At 39.4% G+C, this 23,025-nt stretch overlaps 1 protein-coding gene across 6 annotated transcripts in view; it reads left to right on the forward strand.

The window, feature by feature from the left end:
- The window catches only part of C2CD3 (C2 domain containing 3 centriole elongation regulator), a 187,131-nt gene that overhangs the window by 87,890 nt on the left and 76,216 nt on the right, over nucleotides 1-23,025 (forward strand). For all 6 annotated transcript variants that reach the window (XM_049889842.1, XM_049889843.1, XM_049889840.1 and 3 more), the window contains exons 18-24: nucleotides 4,109-4,292; nucleotides 5,316-5,488; nucleotides 6,286-6,409; nucleotides 11,294-11,562; nucleotides 13,275-13,364; nucleotides 16,051-16,653; nucleotides 20,354-20,689. In XM_049889842.1, the coding sequence (XP_049745799.1) occupies nucleotides 4,109-4,292; nucleotides 5,316-5,488; nucleotides 6,286-6,409; nucleotides 11,294-11,562; nucleotides 13,275-13,364; nucleotides 16,051-16,653; nucleotides 20,354-20,689 (1,779 nt within the window). The remainder of the gene's footprint in view (nucleotides 1-4,108; nucleotides 4,293-5,315; nucleotides 5,489-6,285; nucleotides 6,410-11,293; nucleotides 11,563-13,274; nucleotides 13,365-16,050; nucleotides 16,654-20,353; nucleotides 20,690-23,025) is intronic.

Here is a 23,025-nt window from a genome sequence, read left to right on the forward strand (position 1 = left end):
AGTTTTATTTAGCACTGAGCTAGAGCTTCCTAATCATCTACCCGCAAACAAATGGCTTCACATGCCTGGAAATTCTTCTCTTAGTTAAGCCAAGCCATGATTATCCTTCAAACTTAGAGGCAAAACCACAAACCAGAGTTTCAATTTTCTCCTGTTTAAAAGATGAAACACCCCTGTTATGATCACCGTGATTATTATTTATCATGTCACAATAATGATTTAGTTTTCTGTCTCTCACATTAGATTTTCAGCTCCGTGAAGATAGGTACTGATATACTTTTGGCAAATAATGGATGAAAGGATGGATAGATGGATGGATTAGATTACTTTCTGTATACATACGTGAAATGTGCTATGGTAGAATCACTCTCTTAACACGGAGATTGGGTGTGTCAATTCTTAGCTAGGTATTTTAGCCTGATGTGATAGAAAAGCCCATGACAGGAAATTTGAAGCCCAGGGTTTAAATTCTCTTTCAACTCAGTAATCTTGGGCATGTTGGATTTCACCTAGCCTGTTTGTAAATGTATTAAATACGGATGATTAAAAAAAAAAAAGTGTACCTCATAGGGATTCTTATTTTGAAAATAATAGCTTTAAAAGTGCTTTCTTAGCTATAAAATAGTACTGTGTGAATACCTGTTATTATTGTGGTTACCTTGGCAAGGGTAAGAATTTGCATTCTTAACCACTTTATTCCTATTGTTTCCCCATGTTGTGCAAATACAGGGTTATGTGGTGCTAAGTAGGCCACACAGAACTGTACAGAAGGGCCAGGAACTTTTGAGCTGCATCATCTACCTCCGTTCATTGTCCGACTTTGTCTCCTCAGAACAAAGACTTAAATGGCCATACATTTATATAATGGCTTCTTCTTTTGTGAACCAAGCCCTTTGGAATTTTTCTACTATTTTCTCTTTCCTTTGATAGGAATTCAGTCCCCTGTGTCTTAGGGAACAGTATTTTAAGTATGGGATTTATTAATGATAGCTGTAGATATGGAACAATAAAGAAGCTAAGTCCTTGAATAAGGTAGCTCTAGGAAGTCTGAACTGACTCCAGGGCACTGGGTTTGGTTTTGGTTTTAGTTCAGGAATCTTTCCAGCTGTTTTTGTTATGTAGATTACCAGTTAAAATGGGAAAGATTGGGTAAAAGAAACCTGGAGAAGGTACCGTACTGTTACAGCGGATAAAACCTCTTTAAGTACACACCTGTTTCTCACTTATCAACTATCCTGTTTGACATTTTGCATTTCTGACAATAGTAAAAAATCTACTGCCCAACTATTTTGTGCATTAACAAGGCAGTAGGCATGGTGGCAATAGCTAGGGAGCATCCCCTTCCTCAAGGCAGGTCTCTGGGTGGCCTCTGGGAAGCTGGGATATGTTGCTTGTGCCCTCTGTTTCCTTCTGCCGGCAGGGGGTGCTGTGTCTAGCTGCCACCCAGACTGACCTCCTCTATGGCCATGGCCTCCAGGCAAATGCACAGGTAGCATGGATCCAGAGGATACCTATTCTGGGCTCCCAGCTTCTATGCAGCCTGAGGCCCTGCTGCTCAAAATTGCTGTGGGTTGGGAAGGGAGAAAAGAAAGAGACATTGGAGAGGGTGTTTGGAAGAAATGCATACAAGTTTCACAACATCCCAAAGTGAGCCAAACTGGGCCGGAATCCTCTGCCTCAGTGGAGCCAGGTGCTCAGCCAGGTTTCCAGTGCCATTATAGGAAGCCCTGAGCCTCAGTGACTTGCCAGACCCAGAAGGCAGAGCAGGCTCCAGATTGTGAATGTAGGGCTTGCCGGGATAAGAGTGGAGCCCTGGAGGTGGCTCCATGAGGGACACTCTTACCCAGCATAGGAGGAAAGTGAAATGGTCAACCTATGGGCCCTCCAGTCACACAGCCTGGCTCTAACCAACTTTTTCTCCTCCAAGCCTCCTTCTCCACAGAGGAATAATCTGTAACCGGACTCATCACAGTGATGAGTACATCAGTAAGCCTTAGATGTTGTTTCTATGATCATATTTTCTAAATTAAAAAAATCAGGTGAACGAATGGTCTGAACACAGGGAAAAAAAATCCTCCATTTTCACATAATGCTAATTTTTGAATTACAACCTGGCCTTTGGAACCTAACAATGTTAAGTGAGGAGTGGGTATATATATATTTGAAAACAATAAAACTCTTAGAAGAAAACATAGGTGTAAACTTTATGATGTTGGGTTAAGCAGAGGTTTCGTAGATACAACAACAAAAGCACAAGCAACCAAAGAAAAAATAAGTTGGACTTCATCAAATTTTTAAAATTTAATGCATCAAAGCATACACTCAAGAAGTGAAAAGAAAACCTACAGGATGAGAGAAAATATTTTCAAGTTATATCTTTGGTAAGGGTCTAGTATCCAGAATATATAAAGAACTCTTACAACTAAGTGATAAAATGACAAATAACCCCACTAGAAAATGGGCAAACAATTTGAATAGACATTTCTCCAAGGACATACAAATGGCCAAAAGCACATGAAAACATGCCCAACATCATTAGCTGTTTGGGAAATGCAAATCATAACCACAATGAGATAACACTTCACACCCACTAAGGCAGCTATAATTTATTTATTTTATTTTTTTGTTGTTGTAAAAATATGTATGTAATGCAGCATTTGCCAACTCAACATTTTTCAGGTGTACAATTCAGTGATATCAGTTACATTAATCATGTTGTACACCCATCACTCATAGTTGTTGCCAAATTTTCTATCACCATAAACAGAAACTCAGGCTTCCTAAACAATAATCCATCTTTCACTGTCAGTTGTGCCCGTGTTAACCACTAATAAACTATAGTCTGTACACATTTGCCTGTTGTTATTTCATATAAGTGAAATCATACAATATTTGTCCTTTTGTGATTGGCTTATTTCACTTAGCATAACTCAAGGTTCATCCATGTTGTAGCATGTATCGAAACTTCATTTCAAAGAAATTTAAAAACAAAAAACTGATTAACAAGTGTTGGCAAGGATGTGGAAAAATTGGAACCCACTTATATTGCTGGTGTGATGTAAATTGGTGCAGCTGCTGTGTAAAGCAGTCTGGCAATTCCTTAAGAAGAGTTACCAAATGACCCAGCAGTGCTACTCCTAAGCATTTACCCAGGGAAATGAAAAAGTATGTCCACACAAAAACTGTACACAAATGTTTATAGCTGCATTGTTCATAATAGCCAAAAAGTGGAAACAGCCCAAATATACATCAACTGATGAATGGATAAACGAAATGTGGTGTATCTATACAGTAGAATAGTATTCAGCCATAAAAAGAAATGAAGTATTGATGTGCTACAATATGGATGAAACTTGAAAACATTGTGTTAAGTGAAAGGAGGCAGACACAAAAGGCCACGTATTGTATGATTCCATTTATATGAAATGTCCAGAATAGGCAAATCCATAGAGATGGAAAGTAGCTTCGTGGTTGTCAGGCTGGGAAGAGGGAGAATGGGGAGTGGCTTCTAATGAGTTCAGGGTTTCTTGTTGGGGGATGAAATTGTTCTGGAATTAGTGGCAATGGTTGGACAACCATCTGAATGTACTAAAAACCACTGAATTGTACACTTTAAAAGGATGAGTATTATGGTATGTAAATTATATCTCAATTTAAAAAAATGTTTTTTGTTACTCTTTGAATCAGGCTTGAACTTGGGTACTGTCTAATTTCTGTGCTGAGGTAGACATAATGGGAGCTATAAAATCCAGCAAAGGGATCACTTTCTTTTGTATTATCATGGGACCACAGCTACTAGGGAAATGGACCTTGGAAGGAGTATCCCAGTCAGAAGATGTAGCTCTGGCTCCAGGTCTGTGACCTACTAGCTCTCAGTCTCTTGGATTAATCATGGAACCTCTTCATATCCTCATCTGTGAAATAGGAGTAATAATATCTGCTTTGTTTTCCTCACTGGAGTATTACGAGGATAAAATTGAACACTGGATATTAAAGTCCTTTTTAATTAAAGGTCTGTACAAATATAAAGTGTCATTAGCATCCCTTACTGTATGTAAAACACTAAATGATATTTTGGATTATTCTGAATTGGTTTTGTTTTCCAAAGGAATCACTCTGAAGCCCTTCAGATCTGCATCCACACTGTGTGTTCCAGACGCCATCTTTAACAGTGAGCACCATCACTCTTTCCTATTGCCAACTGAAGTTCCAGTGCAAAGGCTCCTGCTCAGTGCCCTCTCTGCACAGGGGCTCGTGCCTGGCGGTGGAGTCCAGTTTGAAATCTGGTGCAGGTATAGCATGGAGAACCCAGTTCTATGCCTAGGGTCCTTAACCAGCCTAGGTTAAATTATTGAAAGGAAGCTAAGGAGCCCCTTTCGCCTGGTTTTATGTTAAGTTATTGGGCTCTTGGGAGCAGTTGTATCTCATACTTCTCACTACTATGTACATTTGGAGGTGAAGTCAGTTTTACGTCCTAGTGCCCCTTGAACGTATTAATCATCTTTTTTCTGATTTTCCTACTGCCTTATTTAGTTCAGGCCCTCGTCATATCATGCCTAAATTACTGTGATAACCCCCTAACTAGTCTGCCTACTTCTGGATTCATTTCTTTTAATCTGTTCTTTCCACTGCTAGAAGAGTAACTTTTATAAAATATAAATCTATCTATGTAATGTACTTGGGCAGACGATTTCCAGGAAACATAATGGCATGAATACAGATGTTTGACTTACCTCTTTTCATCCTCACCCCCAAGAAACCAACTAAAATGACCTAATATTATTAATATGAAAGGAACAGAACAAGGGAAGAGTACCGTACACATCCCAGGAACTTCTGAATACAATTCAGGGGGAACAGATTTAAAAAAATCACCTAGCTTTGATTTACAACTTTGTGATCTAAGAATGGAATGTTTTGACCTGAGAAGGAGATAAAGGAGATACTGACAAATCCTTATTACTCCTCCAGATTTGAGGAGACTAGACCTAAAGACAGGTGAGCCTTAGAAAAGACTGCGATTGTTCCACTTAGAACCACTTTTGCTGCTGCTGAATAGAAAAATTACTGCTAGAGATCCAGGCCAGATGCAGACACCTCAAACAGAAAGCCTTTTGTGAAGCTAGGCTTTGTCCTGAACACAGGGTATAATTTGTGAGGTATAGTGGGCAGTAAATCCAGCCAGACAGGACCATAACTCTATACCACCGGTACAGACTACAAAGATAACTAGATACTGAAAGCTGATCCCCAGGGCAGAGTGAATCATTCATCTGCCTAATTCTTCCAACTGACTGTGCTTGTATGGCTTACAGATACTATTATCCTAATGTGAGAGACCAGATGGTCGCCAAAGGAACCTTGCCATTATCAAGGATCTGTGCTATGGTGACCATGCAGCACCGTGAGGATGTGGGAAAACAGACTTTTAATCTCCCCTTAACCCCCAGGCTTGAGAACAGGAAAGAATTGAAGAACCAATCATCAGGTAATTAAAGACTAGTTTGCCTTTCCCTTTCATAGTCAGTATACATAAATATCCCTTTCTCTCTAAATTAGTGATTCTTCACTGTTATGGGGCCCTGACAAACATACCAACAATGATGAAGATAGCACAGGACCGGGCATTGTTTCATGCTGTTGTACCTAAGGTTGCCATGAGTTGGATCTGGCTCCATAGGAACCAACAACCCTTTTGAGAATCTGATGAAAACTATGAGATGCCCTCTTTTTAAAAAAAAATGAGTATAGAACACAGAGTGCAAATTTTGCCCACAATTTTAGAAAATTCATAGTTCCATGAACCTCTGCTCATTTTACCTTTAATATCAACAAGTGTTTAATATAAGCCCCCATAGAACAAATATTTCACAGATGTACTCAGAGAATTATTATTCCAAGGCAACATAGGCAAGTGTGTGATTAGTGGAGTAGAGTTAGCATGAGCTGGAAATTCAGTGTAAGGGAGGAAGAGGTTAGGGTTTAAACTTGGAAGGGATTCTAAGAATTTGGAGTTTTGAGCAGCATTGTATCCTAATGTTTCCAGCAGAATGACCTGCCCTTCAAATACATCATCAGATAATTAGGATTAGCCTCTTAAATCAAGTAACTGTGCATGCTTGCCGAACTGTGTGCCAAAACAAAACATTTTATTTTTGCAAAATTAAGATTGAGTTGTTCCTCCTGACCCTCACTGATCAGCCTGTTCTGTTTTTCCTGAAAACTTTCCCAGAAATGTGATAGTAATTTTTTTTTTTTTTTTTTCCTTTTATCCTCATTGTGTAGGTTTGCTGGATGTGGGCCTAAGGTACAGGCGTACTCCAAGGACAGCAGAGGGAGTTCTTGCTGCCCGAACTGTCTCCATCTCAGTCCAGATTATCAGAGCCTGTGGTCTGCAAGCAGCAGCCAAGTAAGTCAGCTTCAGAAAAGCAGTTCTTACACCTTTTCCACTGCAGTTCATATGATAATCAGATACCTAAAACTTTCCTGTGTACAATTTCCAGTTCACTAACTACAACTCTACTCTTCTCTTTTAAGAAAGCATTTCAGAATACAAGTGGGTAAATCACTTGCAAACTCTACTATACTGTTATTAGTAACTAAATTCTTTGACCTTCTCCAGCAATCTTAAGCTCTACCCTGCTTAACTACTTACTCCTGTGGTCATAACATACACCCTCAAACTGTGCTTTGACCAATCACTGCAACTCCTTTATAATGTTGTGTTTAAGCTTTTCAGTCTCTTTAGTACCACCTCCTGTTTTTCCATCTTGTCCTCCTTCAGTCTGGTCTTAATACATTAGCCAGCCATCCTGTTAAAATGTAAGTCAGATCTTGACATGCCTCTACTTAAAACCCACCAATGACTTTCCATCTTATTCAGAGTAAAAGCCAGAGCCTTTAACATGGCTATAAGAGCCCCACATGATCTGACCACCTGTTTATACCTGTGACATCATCTCTTCCTCCTACCATCCTCCCCTCTACTTTCTGTACTCTAGCCACTGGCCTTTTGTTGCTTCTGAACACACCAGAGGCCTATCCCCCTCAGGCCTTTTTCTTGCTGTTTTCTCTCTCTTGAACACTTGTTTCTGTAGATAAACATCCTGGCCCTCCCATTCACCCCCTTCAGGTCTTTGCTCATACTTCTTTTGGCATTGAATGCTCTTCCTCCTTTTGTCCACTTAACAAACTCCTATTTTCCTTTAAGACTTTGCAGCTTCTTTGTAGCCTTCTTTTAATCTCTTCCTATGTAGGCAGAATTGGTGCCTTTTCCTTTCTCCGATAGCACCTTGGTAGTAGCACGTATCACTGTTTCAGTGACTGGTCCACATTTTCCTCCACTTGGCTGTGAGTTCCTGTAGTCAGAGACACTGTCTGAACTCCTCTCAGTATCCACACTACATAGCATAGTTCTAGCACGTAGGAGGTTCCCAGTAAGAAAGAGAAATAGATCAGGCTCCTGCCTTAAACTAGTCTACTTCGGACCTGAGTTCAAGAAGAAGCAAGCAAATGTTCCCTAACTTTTTCCCTATTATAACTTCCTAATTATGCTTTAACTTCATAGTTTCCAAACAACCTTAATCAAATTATTACCTGTCTGATATCTGACACTGAAGCAGCTAGTAAAATTTTCCTCACTATTCTCCAAATAGACTGGTCTTTTTCAAAATTGCCCCAGAACATTTTTTGTTAGTGAAAGTGACACCAGGGCAGCTTTGAAATCATGCAGCTGCCTTACATTGAAAATCTATGGTTTCCCATTGTCAATAGCAATAGTCTCCTAATTTTAATTATGCATTCCTATTAATAAAAAAGTGTTTAGCCTTCCATCCAAATATATGTATACTTACTCATGTATAAATTATATTAGGGACTTCTATACTAAAATGTGAAATACATTATAAAATATATCATAAAATTATAAAAATGAATATATGCGATAAATACAGAAGTTTTAATATTTTCTTCCTATGCCCCAGGGTTCCGCTGCTATTCATAAGGTTTTCATTGAATAGCAGCAGAACATTGGGGCATAGGAAGAAAATATTAAAACTTCTGTATTTATCGCATATATTCATTTTTACAATTTTATGATATATTTTATAATGTATTTCACATATTAGTATAGAAGTCCCTAATATAATTTATATATGAGAAACCCTGGTGGCGTAGTGGTTAAGTGCTACGGCTGCTAACCTAAAGGTTGGCAGTTCAAATATGCCAGGCGCTCTTCAGAAACTCTATGGGGCTGTTCTACCCTGTCCTATAGGGTCGCTATGAGTCGGAATCGACTTGACGGCAGTGGGTTTGTTTTTTGTTTGGTTTAAGTTAAGTATACTCGGGACCGGGCAGTGTTTCGTTCTGTTGTGCATAGGGTCGCTGAGTCGGAACTGACTCATCAGCACCTAATAACAACAACAACGTGCCCCAATAGTTTACCCTTTAAACGCCTCCAGTTTGTATACACTCTATTTTAGAGATTGCTGGTCCATAGAATAGGTCCAACCTCCTTAGCTTGGCATTCGAGGCCCTTCAAAATATCTTAATCCTAGTCTTTAAATAAAAATAGGAGTTATAAAGATACCCCAGAGGGGGAAATTATTCTGGTCAAATTGGAGAACATGTGCAAATACGAAGGCATGAAACTTACGTATATGGAGTGCCTGTTCTGTGTAAGGAAACCCTGGTGGCGCAGTGGTTAGGTGCTACGGCTGCTAACCAGAACATCACAGTTTCAGTCCACCAGGCACTGTGGGGCAGTTCTACTCTGTCCCACAGGGTCACTATGAGTCGGAATCGACTCGAGGGCAATGGGTAATAGGTAAAAGTTCTGTCTAAAACCCAGCCAAGGTAAAAAATTCTTCAACGTGGTATTGAATTAACAAGTGTTTAATTGACAGAAAAGGACTTAAAATTTAGATACCCAGTAGATCTCAGACTGGATAATAGATAAGAAACTCGGCAGTTTTTCTCTCTGAGGGCTGTCAGGTCTCATGGGGGAAGCCAGATTGAATAGCAAGCAGTTTGCTGAAAGTCTTGAATTTGTTCTGTGGAGCAATATCTAGGAGAAAGGGCAAGAAACCAGGACAGTTCTAGCACTATACTGTCCTGGTGGGGGGTGGGGAGGGTCCCACAGCATGTGAGACACAGCATAGTATGATGGAAACAGTGCTGCACTAGAAATCAGATACCTTGGCTTCTAGTTCCACCCCCATCTCATACTAGCTGTGTGTGATCTTGGGCTAGTTTTTTTTACCTCTCTGAACTTCTGTTTTTTTCATGTAAAAAATGGAAATTATAAACACTTGCCCTGATTTTATAAGGACTAGTATAAAAATTAATAAATATGAAGCCACTAACTGCTGTACAAATGTGAGGATTTTTATGATTAATTTCACTTATCTAGATAATTAATGTTACCTATATAACTTTTTTTTATATAACATTAGCCAGCAGAAGATCAGAAATAAGCTTTGCATTGCCTCTAATTGAAGACAAGAATTCTTGACATTCTCAATTTTATCCTCCTTTGAATTCTCCCTCCAGTATTTTAGGTAGCGGGTACTGGGAAGTCACCCCTCCCTTCAAAAGACACCAGCCCTCATGGTCTTCTTGAAAATACATTTTTGGAATCTTTGTGAAGGAGGCATTTTTTTCTGATTCATTTGCTTCTTCTCGCTCACCTGATCTTTAAATGAGAATGAATAGAAATTTCCTGGGAATAGCCACTAGATTCTGAGTTCACTGAGGGGAAGAAATTGTAACTATTTCACTACTATATATCCAGCTCAGAGCCTAACGCATGACACAGAGAGCAGATGCTTAGTATGTACTTACTGAACGAATGAATTCAGACCAGCTTGGGCCACAGCCTTTCTGCCATCTCACTGCCATCACTAAGAGTTTGCTGTTAAAATCTTTTCACTGCCCTAGGCAAGTTCTGTCTTGTGTATATTATCTAATGTAATCTTTATTAATATCCTGTGAATAGCCTCTTCTTTTAACCACTATTAACATTTTATTTATTTCCGTCTCCGTTTCCTTAGGTACAATATATACCTCATAGTATGCTGTCATATGGACACACTGTAATTTATTTAACCAGTCTTCCTTTCATGATTACTTAGGAGGTTTCTCCTTTTTCATTAGAAACAAAATTGCAGTAAACATCCAAATATACACTACATCCTTAGTATTTGTTGCATTCTTATAAATTGTCCTCATTTTAGTGAAGAGGAAACTGAGACTGGGAAGAGGTTGACTAACTTGTCCAAGGTCACACAGTTTAAGTAGATGGTGGAGCCAGGATTCAAACCCAGATCTGTATGACTCCAAATTATTACCCTCTGCTGGTTTATACCAAGTATTGCAAGGACCTTAAAGGAAGGAACCCCTAAGTCTGCTTTGAGAATATCAAGGAACGATTCAGAGAGGTGACCTCTTTGCCTAAACATCACTTTTATCCCTTTGGGGAATTCGGGATGAGGGATTTTTGTCTCAGACTGTGCCCACACTCTAAAAACACTTGACTACTCTTTATGAATGTCAATTAAAGATGTGTAGATTCTGCCTGTATATCATGGAACATCTGTACTGAGAAAGACAAAAGCCACCCCTGACATCTGGAACTCATTCACAGCTAGGCTTTGGTGTTTTCCTGTTGAACACAAACAATCTCACAGAACACTAACATCAGAAAAGGCCACACTCTGACCATGACGAAATGAGGCAAAAAACAAGACTACCTCACAGCCGTGTCTGAGCACAAACAGAACACACAAAAAATACCGCACATTCCCCTTAGCCTAGCTAAAATGAGTAGCTGCTGCTGCTTTACTGATTATAGCATTAGCCCTTTAGGTAAGATTTATTAAATCAACTAACATGAACTCAGTCCTAGAAGTCCTTTCTGACACCTCATGCTGAAACATCTCGTTATTCCCCATGGTGTATGTTCTCCTTTATCACAAGGAGCAGTAAACCCAACTGTTCAACTGCATTTGGTCCTTAATGATCTTTGGCTGAAGAGCGTGGACAAGACAATGGAATGTCCTCAGAGTGTCACTGTGGTAGATAGATGAATGTTGTTCCTCCCCTAATCCCCGTACACGTCTGTGCTTCGTTCTAGATTTATAAGAAAGCACATTGTGGTACCACCAGAAGCCTAGACAGGAAGCATACGGTTGGTCAGTCTTGGTGGCCTGATGAAAGTCGTGGAGGTATTTTCTAGGCCATCAGGCTGATTTCTGATATTACCATAGCTCCTCATTCCCACTCCTCTCCCCTGCAGGGCTTTGGCTGAGAAGGAACCCACTCTCCAGTTCAGTGCCACGTTCGGAGTCAATGCCTTTGTCACCACTCATCTCTCCTTCCTGCCCAAGGGAGAGCAGCGCCAAACCCACCCTGTGGCCTGTTCCTTCTGCCCTGAGTTCTCCCATCATGTTGAGTTCTCGTGTAACTTGGTAACTCAGCACTGCAGTGGGGAGACCTGTTTCCTGGCAGAGTTGTTGGAATTTGCAGAAGTTATTTTTGCTATTTATCATGAAGATACCAAGTCAGGTGAGCACCAAATGACTCATCACAACAGGATTAAAAAAGGGCTCTGTTTTGAATGATACAACCCTTCATTATGTGTTCAGCAGATAATTGAATATGTACTGTTAGCCAGGTGACTGTGCTGGTTGCTGAGGATGTGATGGTGAACAGGAAACTCCCTGTTCTCATTAGCATCTCTGGGAGAGGCAGCATGGTATGGTATAACAAGTGTAAGCCTGTGGTTTAGGGGTCGCATAGGAAGAACATCTGACTGAATTTTTGGAAAGTCCTGAACTAAGAAATGAACCCCAGGTTGTAGTCCTAACTTTGTAGTCTTTCAAGTTTTTTTTTTTAAATAAAACTCAAAGAACTTTGGGACATATTACCAAAATACATTTGAAAATCTTCTCCTTGGAGATCTTTAAGAAAATAAAAGATAATTTTTAGCATTTTTTAAAATAATTTGTCATGTGCCAAATGCTGTGAAGGAAAAAGAAGACATTACCTTTATGAGAAGCTTAAAAAACCAAAAACTAGTTGCCGTTGAGTTGATTCTCACTCACGGAGACCCCGTGTGTGTTAGAGTAAAACTGTGCTCCATAGAGTTTTCAGTGGCTGATTTTTTTCAGAAATAGATCACCAGGCCTTTCTTCTGAGATGCCTCTGGGTGGACTCAAACCTCCAACCTTTCAGATAGCAGCTGACTGCATTAACCATTTGCTATAGGAAGTTTTTTTATAATCACTGTAGAGAGCGAAAAAAGCTAGCCATTTTGGTACTAATATACAGCTTTCTTTAATTGTGGTTCTGCTGAAAAGCAGGGAGGTGGATAGACTCAAGAGTCTTTCAAGGACTTACCCAGCCAAGAATTCTTTATTGATTGCTGAACAATTTTTATCATGAATATTGTATTTAATTCTTTCTAGGTTTTAGTATATACCTAGATTTTAAAAACTGCTTATGTAAGTAAAATTGTTACTTTGTCAATATAAATATGTTTTCACTATCACACATTTGGAAAACACAAAAAGAATATAGATAACTATTGATTCATCTGGCCTCCCTACCCATCTCTCCATGCTACTCCAAACTGAACTATCCACCTTGCGAGTGACCTGGACTAAATGCAATGCAAAGTCCTGAATAAGATTCTAAATTGAGTTGAGGAACAGTCTTGTTATAAAGGACAATATTGGGATAGACATTTAATTTTAAATATGAGTTTGTATTAGAAAACAGTGTTGTATCAATTGTAGATTCCCTAATTCTAATCATTGCACTATTAATGTGTATACTTCTTAAAAATCCCTTGTTCCTAGGGCATACATGTTGAAGTGTTTAGGGGTGAAAGATCATAATCACTTCTGAAGGGAATAGCAAAAAATAAGAATATGCTTAGTGTGGGTGTGTATGAGAGAGACACACATCCACACACAGTAGAGCAGATGTGTCGATATTAATATTGGATGAATCTGGATGAAGAGTATGTAGGAGTTCATTGTAATATTCTTAAAACTTTTTCATGTGTCTGAAATTGTTCAAAATAAAGTGTTTAATTTTTTTTTAAATGCCATAGAAGGGATTCAAGCTTTGACTACGGTATGAGCAAGATGACCGCTAATATATCTTCCAACACTGAGATTCAGTGAGTGTAAACAGAGGGTTATATGGATATACTATAAACATAGCCTTTAGTAGACCACCAGATAATTTTTCTTTTTTGCTTGATTTAACAGTCAACGATATAGCCAGTCTCCAGACATCCAGAGATTATCTGCTCGGAGTAGTAAAGGTTCCAACAAAAGAGCTACTGGTCAAGAGATCTGGTAAGGATTCTGGATTGTCACTTTCTGATCCTACCCTTCCCCATTCACTTTCCTACAAGAGGTCATCTCTTGCAAGATCTCTTTTGCAAGAGAAGCAAAAGTAAATATGACCCTTAACACGTGCTTCTGAATTCTCCCTGGTATCCCAAAAGTTTTCCACAGCATTTTAAATCCTCTCCTAAGCATTCCAGAGGTTTTCCAATAAAGCAAAAAACCTTAAAACATTGTACTATTAAGCTGCTGTAGGAAAGATGATAATGACGATAATGTAATAACGAACATTGTAATACCCATTACATCATATAGCACTTTGTAAAATATTTTCTCATCTCTATTTGTTCTCCATGATAACCGTGCCTAGCGGGCATACAGGATCTTATTATTTTCATTTGACAGATGAGAAAACATAGGTTCAGAGAGGTTAAGTGATTTGCAAAAATCATATGGCTAATGGGTAGCAGGACTGAAAATGAAATCAAGATTTGCCCATTATTTTTCTATTATATTCTTCTCGCTCCTGAAGAAGCAATAAGGGTATGGAGTAATAAATGGCTCAAAAGAATACAACCACCAAGGCAGTCTGAAATATTGGTTCAAATCCTGCTTACTACTAGCTGGGTGACTTTGACCAGTTGATTTGACCTCTTTGAACCTGTTTTCTTATCTCATAAAAAAAAATTATCTCATAAAAAAAAAAAAAAACCATAGACAGTTACAAATCTGTAAGGGAGGAATTAATGAAATAAGATAAATAGAGTACATGACACATAGTAGACACTTAGTAAATGTTAGTTTTCTTTCTCTTGCTCATCTTCCTCCCTAGGGTTATGTAATCTAATTTCTAGAATTCTGTCACACATCTCCCAAATTTAATTGTGAATTAATTTGAGCAGTACTGTAATAGGCAGGTATTGCCCATGTGCCTTCCAGAGACAAGTCTGTGCAACTTGATACAGGGTTCAAATCTCACTTCTGTCAGCTACTATTTGTGATCTAGAACAAGTCATTTCATCTCTCAGATCTATAGTTTCCTCATCTATAAAAATGGAACTAATAAGATCTGTTCTACAAGATTATTGAAGCATTTAGTGCAATTATACACGTGAAAGGCTTTGGCACTGGGCTGTGCACAGTCACATAGGACACCTCAGTTTCCTTTCTCCTGAAATAAAAAAGTAAGTCTCCTCCTGAAACTTACTTCAGAGTTTGTCAGGGGACAGGCACTATCTGGGAAATTTCATCTTTAAGCATTAAAATTAACCTTTGGAAATAAATCTGTTAATTTGAGGTATATCATTTGTCTTTGTATTCGGAGTTACTCTAGAGTGAACATTGTTTTGTTTCCTCCTGCCAGTGGTCTCAATTACAGAATCATACCGCAAAAGGGACCATCTAATAGCAACGGTGTGAAATTTTGTGGGTACATACCTGTGTGCATCTTTCTGGAGTAATAGCTTTTGTTAGAGCCAAAGAGGTCTGTGACCAAAAAATGTTAGGAACCAGAGATGAGACATTGTTTAAGCCAAGGCCGTAGGTTCTTAGAAGGTCCAAGCTGAAAGGGGCCTTACGGATCAACATGTTCATTCTCCTCGTTTTACAGACAGACACTCAAGAATTAAATGCTTTGTCCAAAAGTCACAAAACCTTACAGTGATCTTTGGCAAATTAGTCTCAGTGAGCCCAGATCTTCTCATCCATAAAGTATAATTAATATAACCTTTCTCAGAAAATTGCTGTGATGATTACTAATCCACAATGTACACAATTCTAAAATCAAAAAGCTCTAAAAAAATGTTTTTTATTAACTCATTAAGCAGCCAAATCTGACCTCAGCTGACATGAGACTATTTAGTCTTTATTTTCTGACTTAGGCCCACTGCCTCTTTTCAGAAAGTTTTATTGGAACTCATTTATTTACGTATTGACTATGGTGAGCAGTAGAGTTGAGTAGTTGCAGCAGAAAGCATATAACCTACAAAGCCTAAGATATTTACCATCTAGCCTTTTATAGAGTCAGCTTGCCAACCCCTGACTTATACTACTCCTGGCTGTTACATAATATTCAGCTTATGCTTTGTATTACCTTTCTAAATTCTGAAAAATTCTAAATTTAGACATAAATCACCCTTAAAGGTTTAAGATAAGAAATTGTGAACCTGTAGTAGGTGAAATGTAGACCTGGGTTCAAAACGTACCTCTGCCACTGGGTAGCTGTAATAACTTGGATTTGCCTCTGAACTACAGTGTATTTACTTTTAAAATGGAGATCATTATCCCATTTAATCCTCAGGACGTCACGGGTTTATCAGGAGGATTAAATGAAATAATACATACAAATCACTAGCAGACTTTTGACAGAATAGACACTCAATAAAAATAAAAAATAGATAAAAGAGTAAAAAGAGATGGGAGAGATTAATGGGTTTCCCAGAATGAACCACTAGTCTTGGATTAAGCCCAGGAAAGAACTCAGGTCTTCCAACCCCTGACCTTCATTCTTCCCACCAAGTGTCACTGCCTTTCAGTGGTCAGATGAAACACAAACTCCATCTCACTGTGCGTACATGTTTTCTGTTCTGTCTTGGCTAGGGTGGTGGTGGCTCTGGGGTGAGGAGTGGCTAAGTTTTTTTGTTTTTGTTTTTTACCTTTAAGACAATACTTGAAAGTCTTTCTTTTCTCCCATAAGGGATCACAGGGTGGTATCCTGTCATTTTTCCAGAAGATGGGGTCCTGACTCACAGCTTGGAGCTCATGCAGAAGATTGTGGGTGGTCTGGAACTTTCAGTTTCCTTTACTCATCCTGGAGATAGAGAGCGGGTGCTGGAAGCTGCTGAGCTGTTGGGCTGGAGCTTTGATAACGGTCTGAAGGATCTTGTCAATATGGATAAAGAAGAGCCAGCCACCATCACCATCTCCACCCCAAGGCTCTGGCTGCCTATCCATTGTGTGCTGCTTGCCGGCCAGAAGCACATTCATAAGAACACTTACTGCTACCTTCGCTATAAGCTATATGATCACAAAGGCTTTTGGACCCCTCTAAAGAAGCCTAAGGAATCTGTAGACAAAAGCCAGGTTGTGGTTACTTTCAAGGCATTCAGAAGAGCAGAAGTCAGCAGGGGCCCATCACTTCTTTGGTACTTCAGGGAAGAGAGGCTGGAGATCCAAGTATGGCGGGCTTATGGCAATGATAATGTGGAGAGGCCTCACCAGACAGATAGCTGGATTGGCTCAGCCTATGTGGACCTGACCAGACTTGGGGAGAGGTCAGCAAGGACACTAACTGTCAGTGGTAAGTGAGGAGCCAGGCTCAGCTCTTGTGATTTGAGCACCTGCTTTATGTCAGACGCTATGTGAGACACTCTTGCAGACATTATTTTATTTGGTCTTCCCAGCAATCCTGTGAGATAGGGTTAAACCCATTTAAAAAAACAAACCCATTGTAGTCAAGTTGATTCAGACTCATGGCGACCACATGTGTTACAGAGTAGAACTGCTCCATAGGATTTTCTCAGCTATAGTCTTCACAGAAACACATCATCAGGCCCTTCTTCCTCAGCACCTCTGATTGGGTTCGAACCACCAACCTTGAGGTTAGTAGTCGAGCACAAAACCTTTGCACCACCCAGAGACCTTAGACCCATTTTACAGACACAGAAATGGAAGCTCAGAGAAGTTGGATAACCTGCACAAGGTCACAAGCTAGTAAACGTTCCTTCGCTATTGCATGATGAAAGATTAATCATAATTTAGTAGTGCTTTTTGAAACTAGAGATTTCAAAAAGTAAGAGGTCAGCTGCCTCCTTAAAAAAGGGCATTACATAGTAATAACGCCTTGGTGGGATCACTGCGCATCTAAGAGCTGGCAGTGAACTTTGTGGCTCCAGAGTGCTTCCAGCAGTCAACAGATTCTTGCATCTAGAACATTGTATGCAGTCAGTTAAGATGTAGAAAATAAGAATGAGTGGCTTTAGAGAACTACCTTTAACCAAATGTGTAAGAACCTATCTAATAATCTAGAATGGTAGTTTTTGAATTAGCCTCCCTAAGAGGGCCAGGATATTCTTCCTTTCTAGTCAGCATATCTTGGAACCATGAAGGAAAAGCTACATGGTAGTAAACTAGCTCACAAGGCAGAAAGGGGAAAGGTGCAAGTGACGTTCTATGCTGGTGCTTTTCTTTTTAAACATTTGTTTGAGGACTTGATACATGTGCTTGACCCTGAGAATGCAAAGATGAGTAACAAATAGTCCCTGACCTCTATGAGTTTACAGTCTAATGGGAGAATAGAGTAGGAAATAAATCATTAGAGTGAAGCATAAGAACTATGAAAAGGATATTATCAGTGGTGCTATGGGAGCATAGAAATGGGACATCTCTTTAGTTCCAGGAAGCCATTTCAGTGAAAGTGATACTTGACCTGAGTTTCCAAGACTTATTCAAAGGATACGCCAAAGAAAGGCATTCTAAACAGGGGAACAGCATGAGTGAAGCGCAGAAGCATGAAGCAGTTTGGTACATTTTAGGTATTGTAAATAATTTGGTATGACTAGATGAAAGGATATATAGGTTGGGAAGTGATAGGAGATGAAGCTAGATAGATGAGCAGGAGTACTATATTGAAGATCTAAGCAGAAGAGTTTGGACTTTTTTTCTGAGCACTATGGAAAGTTATTGTAATGTGTTCTGAATAAAGGAGTGACATAGCTTTGCAGTTCTAGAAAAATAAATCTGGTAACTATAGTGGAGAATGAATTGGAGGTAACCAGAGTAGATTCTTTACAAACATGGTATTTAATCTCAGCAATCCTATAAGGTAGTTATTATTGCTTCCACTATCCAGTTCTAGAAACTGATTCACAACCTTATTTTAGCCCTGTTAGCTTTGTGCTGAGCAGGGATGAGCAGGAGGAGAATTGAGTTGTCTCTGGCTGGTCGTTCCAGATTCTCTGGTTCTCTCTAGGCCTTGCAGGAGGTGTAAGCCTGGCTCTACTGAGCACCCCACCACATTCCATGTGTCTTATTTATCTGAACTGATCTAGAGTCACCTCAGAGAGACTGCAGAAAAAGTCCATGTTTTTGCCGTCTTGAACTGAAGTTCATAAAGGTAGGCTTTTAATTTCACTCAGCTGAAGGAAGTAGGTTAAGGACACTGAGTATAGGTCTAAGGGTGAGAACTCAAGCACGAATACTCCATTTTATTGAGTGATACTGGAGGTGGTATTTAACTTTTCAGATCCTCCATTTCCCTCATACTTCTCCACATCCCACTAGTCTAAACTTTTTATCCTCAGGGTCTTGTATAAGGTGTGACACGTGATGTGTCTCTTGAACGAGTGAATCATTCCATCCAATCGTCCATCTAATCATCTGTTATGCATTGAATTATGCCCCCCAAAATATGGGTTGTAATTCCTAAACTCTATGCCTGTGGTTATAATTCTATTTGGGAATGGATTGTCTTTGTTATGTTAATGAGGCAGGGTTAGTGTAGGTATGCCTTGAGTCCATCTTTTTTGAAATATAAAAGATTAAGCAAGTGAGCTAGCAAAGATGGAAAGAAAGATGCCAAGCCACATGAAGACTGCCCAGGAACAGAAGCTCAGAAGAGACAAGGACTTTCCTCTAAAGCCAACAGAGAGAGAAAGCCTTCCCCTAGAGCTAGCACCCTGAATTTGGACTTCTAGCCTCCTAAACTGTGAGAAAATTAATTTCTGTTTATTAAAGCTACCCACTTGTGGTATTTCTGTTACAGGAGCACTAGATAACTAAGACATCATCCTCCCACATATTAAGTTTCTTGAGAAAAAGAATTTAACTATGTTGCTTTGGGGTATTTTCCCTCAGCCATGACTTGCACTTATTTTCTGCTTGTGATGATTATAATAATTTACACATTGCATTTAGAAGATAACAGGTTCCCTATTAGAAAAAGACAGGAAAAGTTCCATCTTTTTACCATCTATGAATCAATTAATTCTAGCTTCCTGAATTGAAATGAGTCTCTGTTTTCTAGGAAGCATACTTGGATGTTCTGAAGGAACCATCAGTTCCTTCTGCTTTATAAATTAAATCTTATTTTAATTTCTAACAAGCTGGTAAATTTCAAATCCGTGGCTTTAAATCTGCCACTTATTGGAAGAGTGATTCTGGACAGGTTACATAACCCCTCTGAGATTCTGGCACATGAAAATACTCAACAAATATTAATTCCGTTACCCTCTTTCTTTTCACCTCTTACCAACTGATCTTCCCTTCCAGTTGACCTTCAGGGCTACTGCCAACTTCCCAGAACATACTGAATTGATGAAAACAAGGCCAAATTGAGCACCAGGACAGCTTCCTAATGGGGAGAAGGTCTAAAAACAGGAGCCTGTGGGACATGTAAGGAGCCCTGATGGCATGGCGGTTAAGCACTCTGCTCCTAACCGAAAGGTCAGCGGTTCAAACCCACCAGCAGCTCCACTGGAGAAAGATGTGACAGTCCACTTCTATAAAGATTACAGCCTTGGAAACTATATGGGGCCATTCTGCTCTGTCTGTAGGGTCACTATGAGTCAGAATCTGCTGTGCAGCTACAGGCTTTGGTTTATGGAACACATGCAAGAGAAAACAGGCTACTCCTGATTTCATTAAATCTTAGACTTGCGAAAGGTTTCATAAGTCATCTAAGTCTAGCTGCCCCTAAACGCATGAATGCTTTCCACAACAGCTCTGCATGGTGATCAGTTGGCTTTGGCTTCGAATCAGAGACCTCACTACTTTCCATTGTTGGAGGTAGTAAAGGTGAGGTAAAAACTGTCATGCTTTTATAAAAACATGACAGTTTTTACCCCAACTTCACAGCATCTTTTGCAAATTGGCATACTGGGACCTGTAGGTCTATCAAAGGAAGAAGGACCACAAACACCCTCAGTGAGTATTTCTTCCAATATTAGAGAATGTTCTTGGTTCCTCCCTGCCTGGGCTTATTCTCTTCTTTCTTCCTCTAGGTGTATATCCTCTGTTTGGACGAAATGCCTCCAACCTCTCAGGAGCTGCCTTGCGAGTTCATGTGATTCTTTCCCCTCTTTCCCCACTCCCTGAGCCTACTCATGAGCTGGACTCCGTAGACTGCAGCAGCCCCAGTGAGGCCGAGCAGCTCCCCAGAAGGGCTGAGATCCAGCTCCCTCCCCAACATGGTAACCAGAAGTCTCCTGCCTGCACCCAGGTCCCCTGCAACAGCACCACAGCTGAAGTTTGTTCAGCCCAGGAGGGCCCTGCTGAGTTGGGTGGAACTTTTGCAGTCAGCATCCTGGTAGAAAGAGCAATGCATTTGAGCTTGAGAGGTAAGCTCTGTTTACTTCTCCAGCAACGTATGTTTGACTACCCACTATATGGTTCTGTCTTCATGAATCTTTCAAATTATGGCAAAATCTGCAAGAACTGTTCATCATTTAGTCAATAATTATTATACTTCTCAATCCTAAAGGTGCAAGCAATGTGAATGTCCTTCTGAGCTTCACTGAATCTTTAGCAATTATCCTTATTTTGAGTATCATAAAATCCCCAGTCCGGAAACCTGAGGCTCAATCTAGATACTTCTCTTTCCCTTATGTACCATCAGTTCATCAGTTCCATTCAATTCTGCCCCTTAAATTTGTCTCATATGTCTTGCTTCTTCATCCCCACTAACTCACACCCTCTTCATTATGCACCTAGGACTAGGGGTTCTTAGCACTGATCCATAAACTCCCAAGGGGTCCATGGAGAAAGCAGAGTCTCTCAACTTACAATATTTACATCTTCATTTGTACTAACCTCTAACTGAAATTTAATATTTCCTCCAATTATGAATATAAGCTGTAGACCCTAATAATAATAACGGTACCTATGATGTTGTCAATAATTGAAATTACAGGTATTTTTATATCATATTATAGTTATCTCTGACATCCTGGAATATCATTTATACCTATCATCATTTAAAATTACAGTAATTATTAAAGCTTCTGTTAGATCTTGTTATTAATAAAGCACATATATTACTATATCACAAAGTATTTTTTAGTGTTTTGGTAACTATATGTCATTATAATTGAGTTTCTTTGTAATCCTATGTATTTTACATTATGTATTTTTTAAAAAGCACTATTTCAAGAAGAGGCCCATAGGCCTCACCAGTCTGTGTCCATGGCACAAAGAACCCCTGCTCTACTGTTATTCAGCCTGCAGTGTCTCCTAAAATGTTCCCTTTGCTGTCACCCTTCTCTTTTGCCTGGCTAATACCAGCTCTTCTTTTAAGACAGCTCAGGCATCACCATTCCCTGACATAAAGGCCCCTCTCCTGTTTGCTTCTCTAGCACTTTTGTCCTCTTTAGCATAACATATCACACGGTGCTGAAATTGCTTGTTTGCATTGTTTTCTGCTAGTCAAGAACAGATACCTTAACTCATTCATTCATTCAGCAACAAAATGTACGTAGTGATTGCTATGTGCCAGACACTGTCCTTGGTGCTGGAGATATGAACAAAACAGACAAAAATCTTGTGCCTAGGGAACTTACATTCTAGTAGTAACATATTTATCCCTGTATTTCCAGGCAGTGAGCTGGAAATTATTGTTTCTCTTTGTGTCTTGAATTTCCTGTCTGTAAATGACTTGTAAGTACAGAAGGCTTCAGTATACATCTTTTGGTTTGACCTACCTACCTGGCTTCCATCATCTCTGTGTTGACCTCTCCCCGACTGTGCTTTGTGTCCTTACTGCTTTGGGGCAGGAACAAAACTTATGCTCATAACTATTGTTCATCTTTCATTCCTAGTTCTCATTCCCCTCTGCTCCTGCCCCCACACACAGCACCACGAACAGACATCACTCTCAGAAGTGTAAGCTTCTGTAATGACCCTTGAGGTTCTCATCCATCATAACCGTTATGTATCAGACTTTGAAATATTTTATATCAAACCAAGTCTTCCCCAAGCAGTCTTGCTCTGCTATATTGGTATACTGAGATCCTGTCTTAGTCACAAAATAGGAAACAGTTTTTACTTTTTAACTATCTGTTTTTGACGAGTCTAATACATGAAAACTGAGTTTTTTTTTAAAGAGAAAAAACAATAGATTTTAAGAAAAATACAATAAAGCTTCTTTGATTTTTATAAAGGATTTTTTTGTCATTACGTTGAAAATAAAATTAGATATACCAAAATACAGTTTACATTCGATTTTAGGGGAAACTCCATAATGCAAAAACAAAATACACTTTTAACTTTTGAATTAGACAGCAAATTACATTTTTTTTTTTTTTTTTTAAAGTTTGGATTTCAGTTTGTTTTTTTTTTTTTTTTTTATAATAACTTTTATTAAGCTTCAAGTGAACGTTTACAAATCCAATCAGTCTGTCACATATAAGTTTACATACATCTCACTCCCTACTCCCACTTACTCTCCCCGTCTTGAGTCAGCCCTTTCAGTCTCTCCTTTCTTGACAATTTTGCCGGCTTCCCTCTCTCTCTATCCTCCCATCCCCCCTCCAGACAAGAGTTGCCAACACAATCTCAAGTGTACACCTGATATAATTAGCTCACTCTTCATCAGCGTCTCTCTCCCACCCGCTGACCAGTCCCTTTCATGTCTGATGTGTTGTCTTCAGGGATGGTTCCTGTCCTGTGTCAACAGAAG

Source organism: Elephas maximus, chromosome 7 (assembly GCF_024166365.1).
Source record: "Elephas maximus indicus isolate mEleMax1 chromosome 7, mEleMax1 primary haplotype, whole genome shotgun sequence".
NCBI lineage: Eukaryota > Metazoa > Chordata > Mammalia > Proboscidea > Elephantidae > Elephas > Elephas maximus.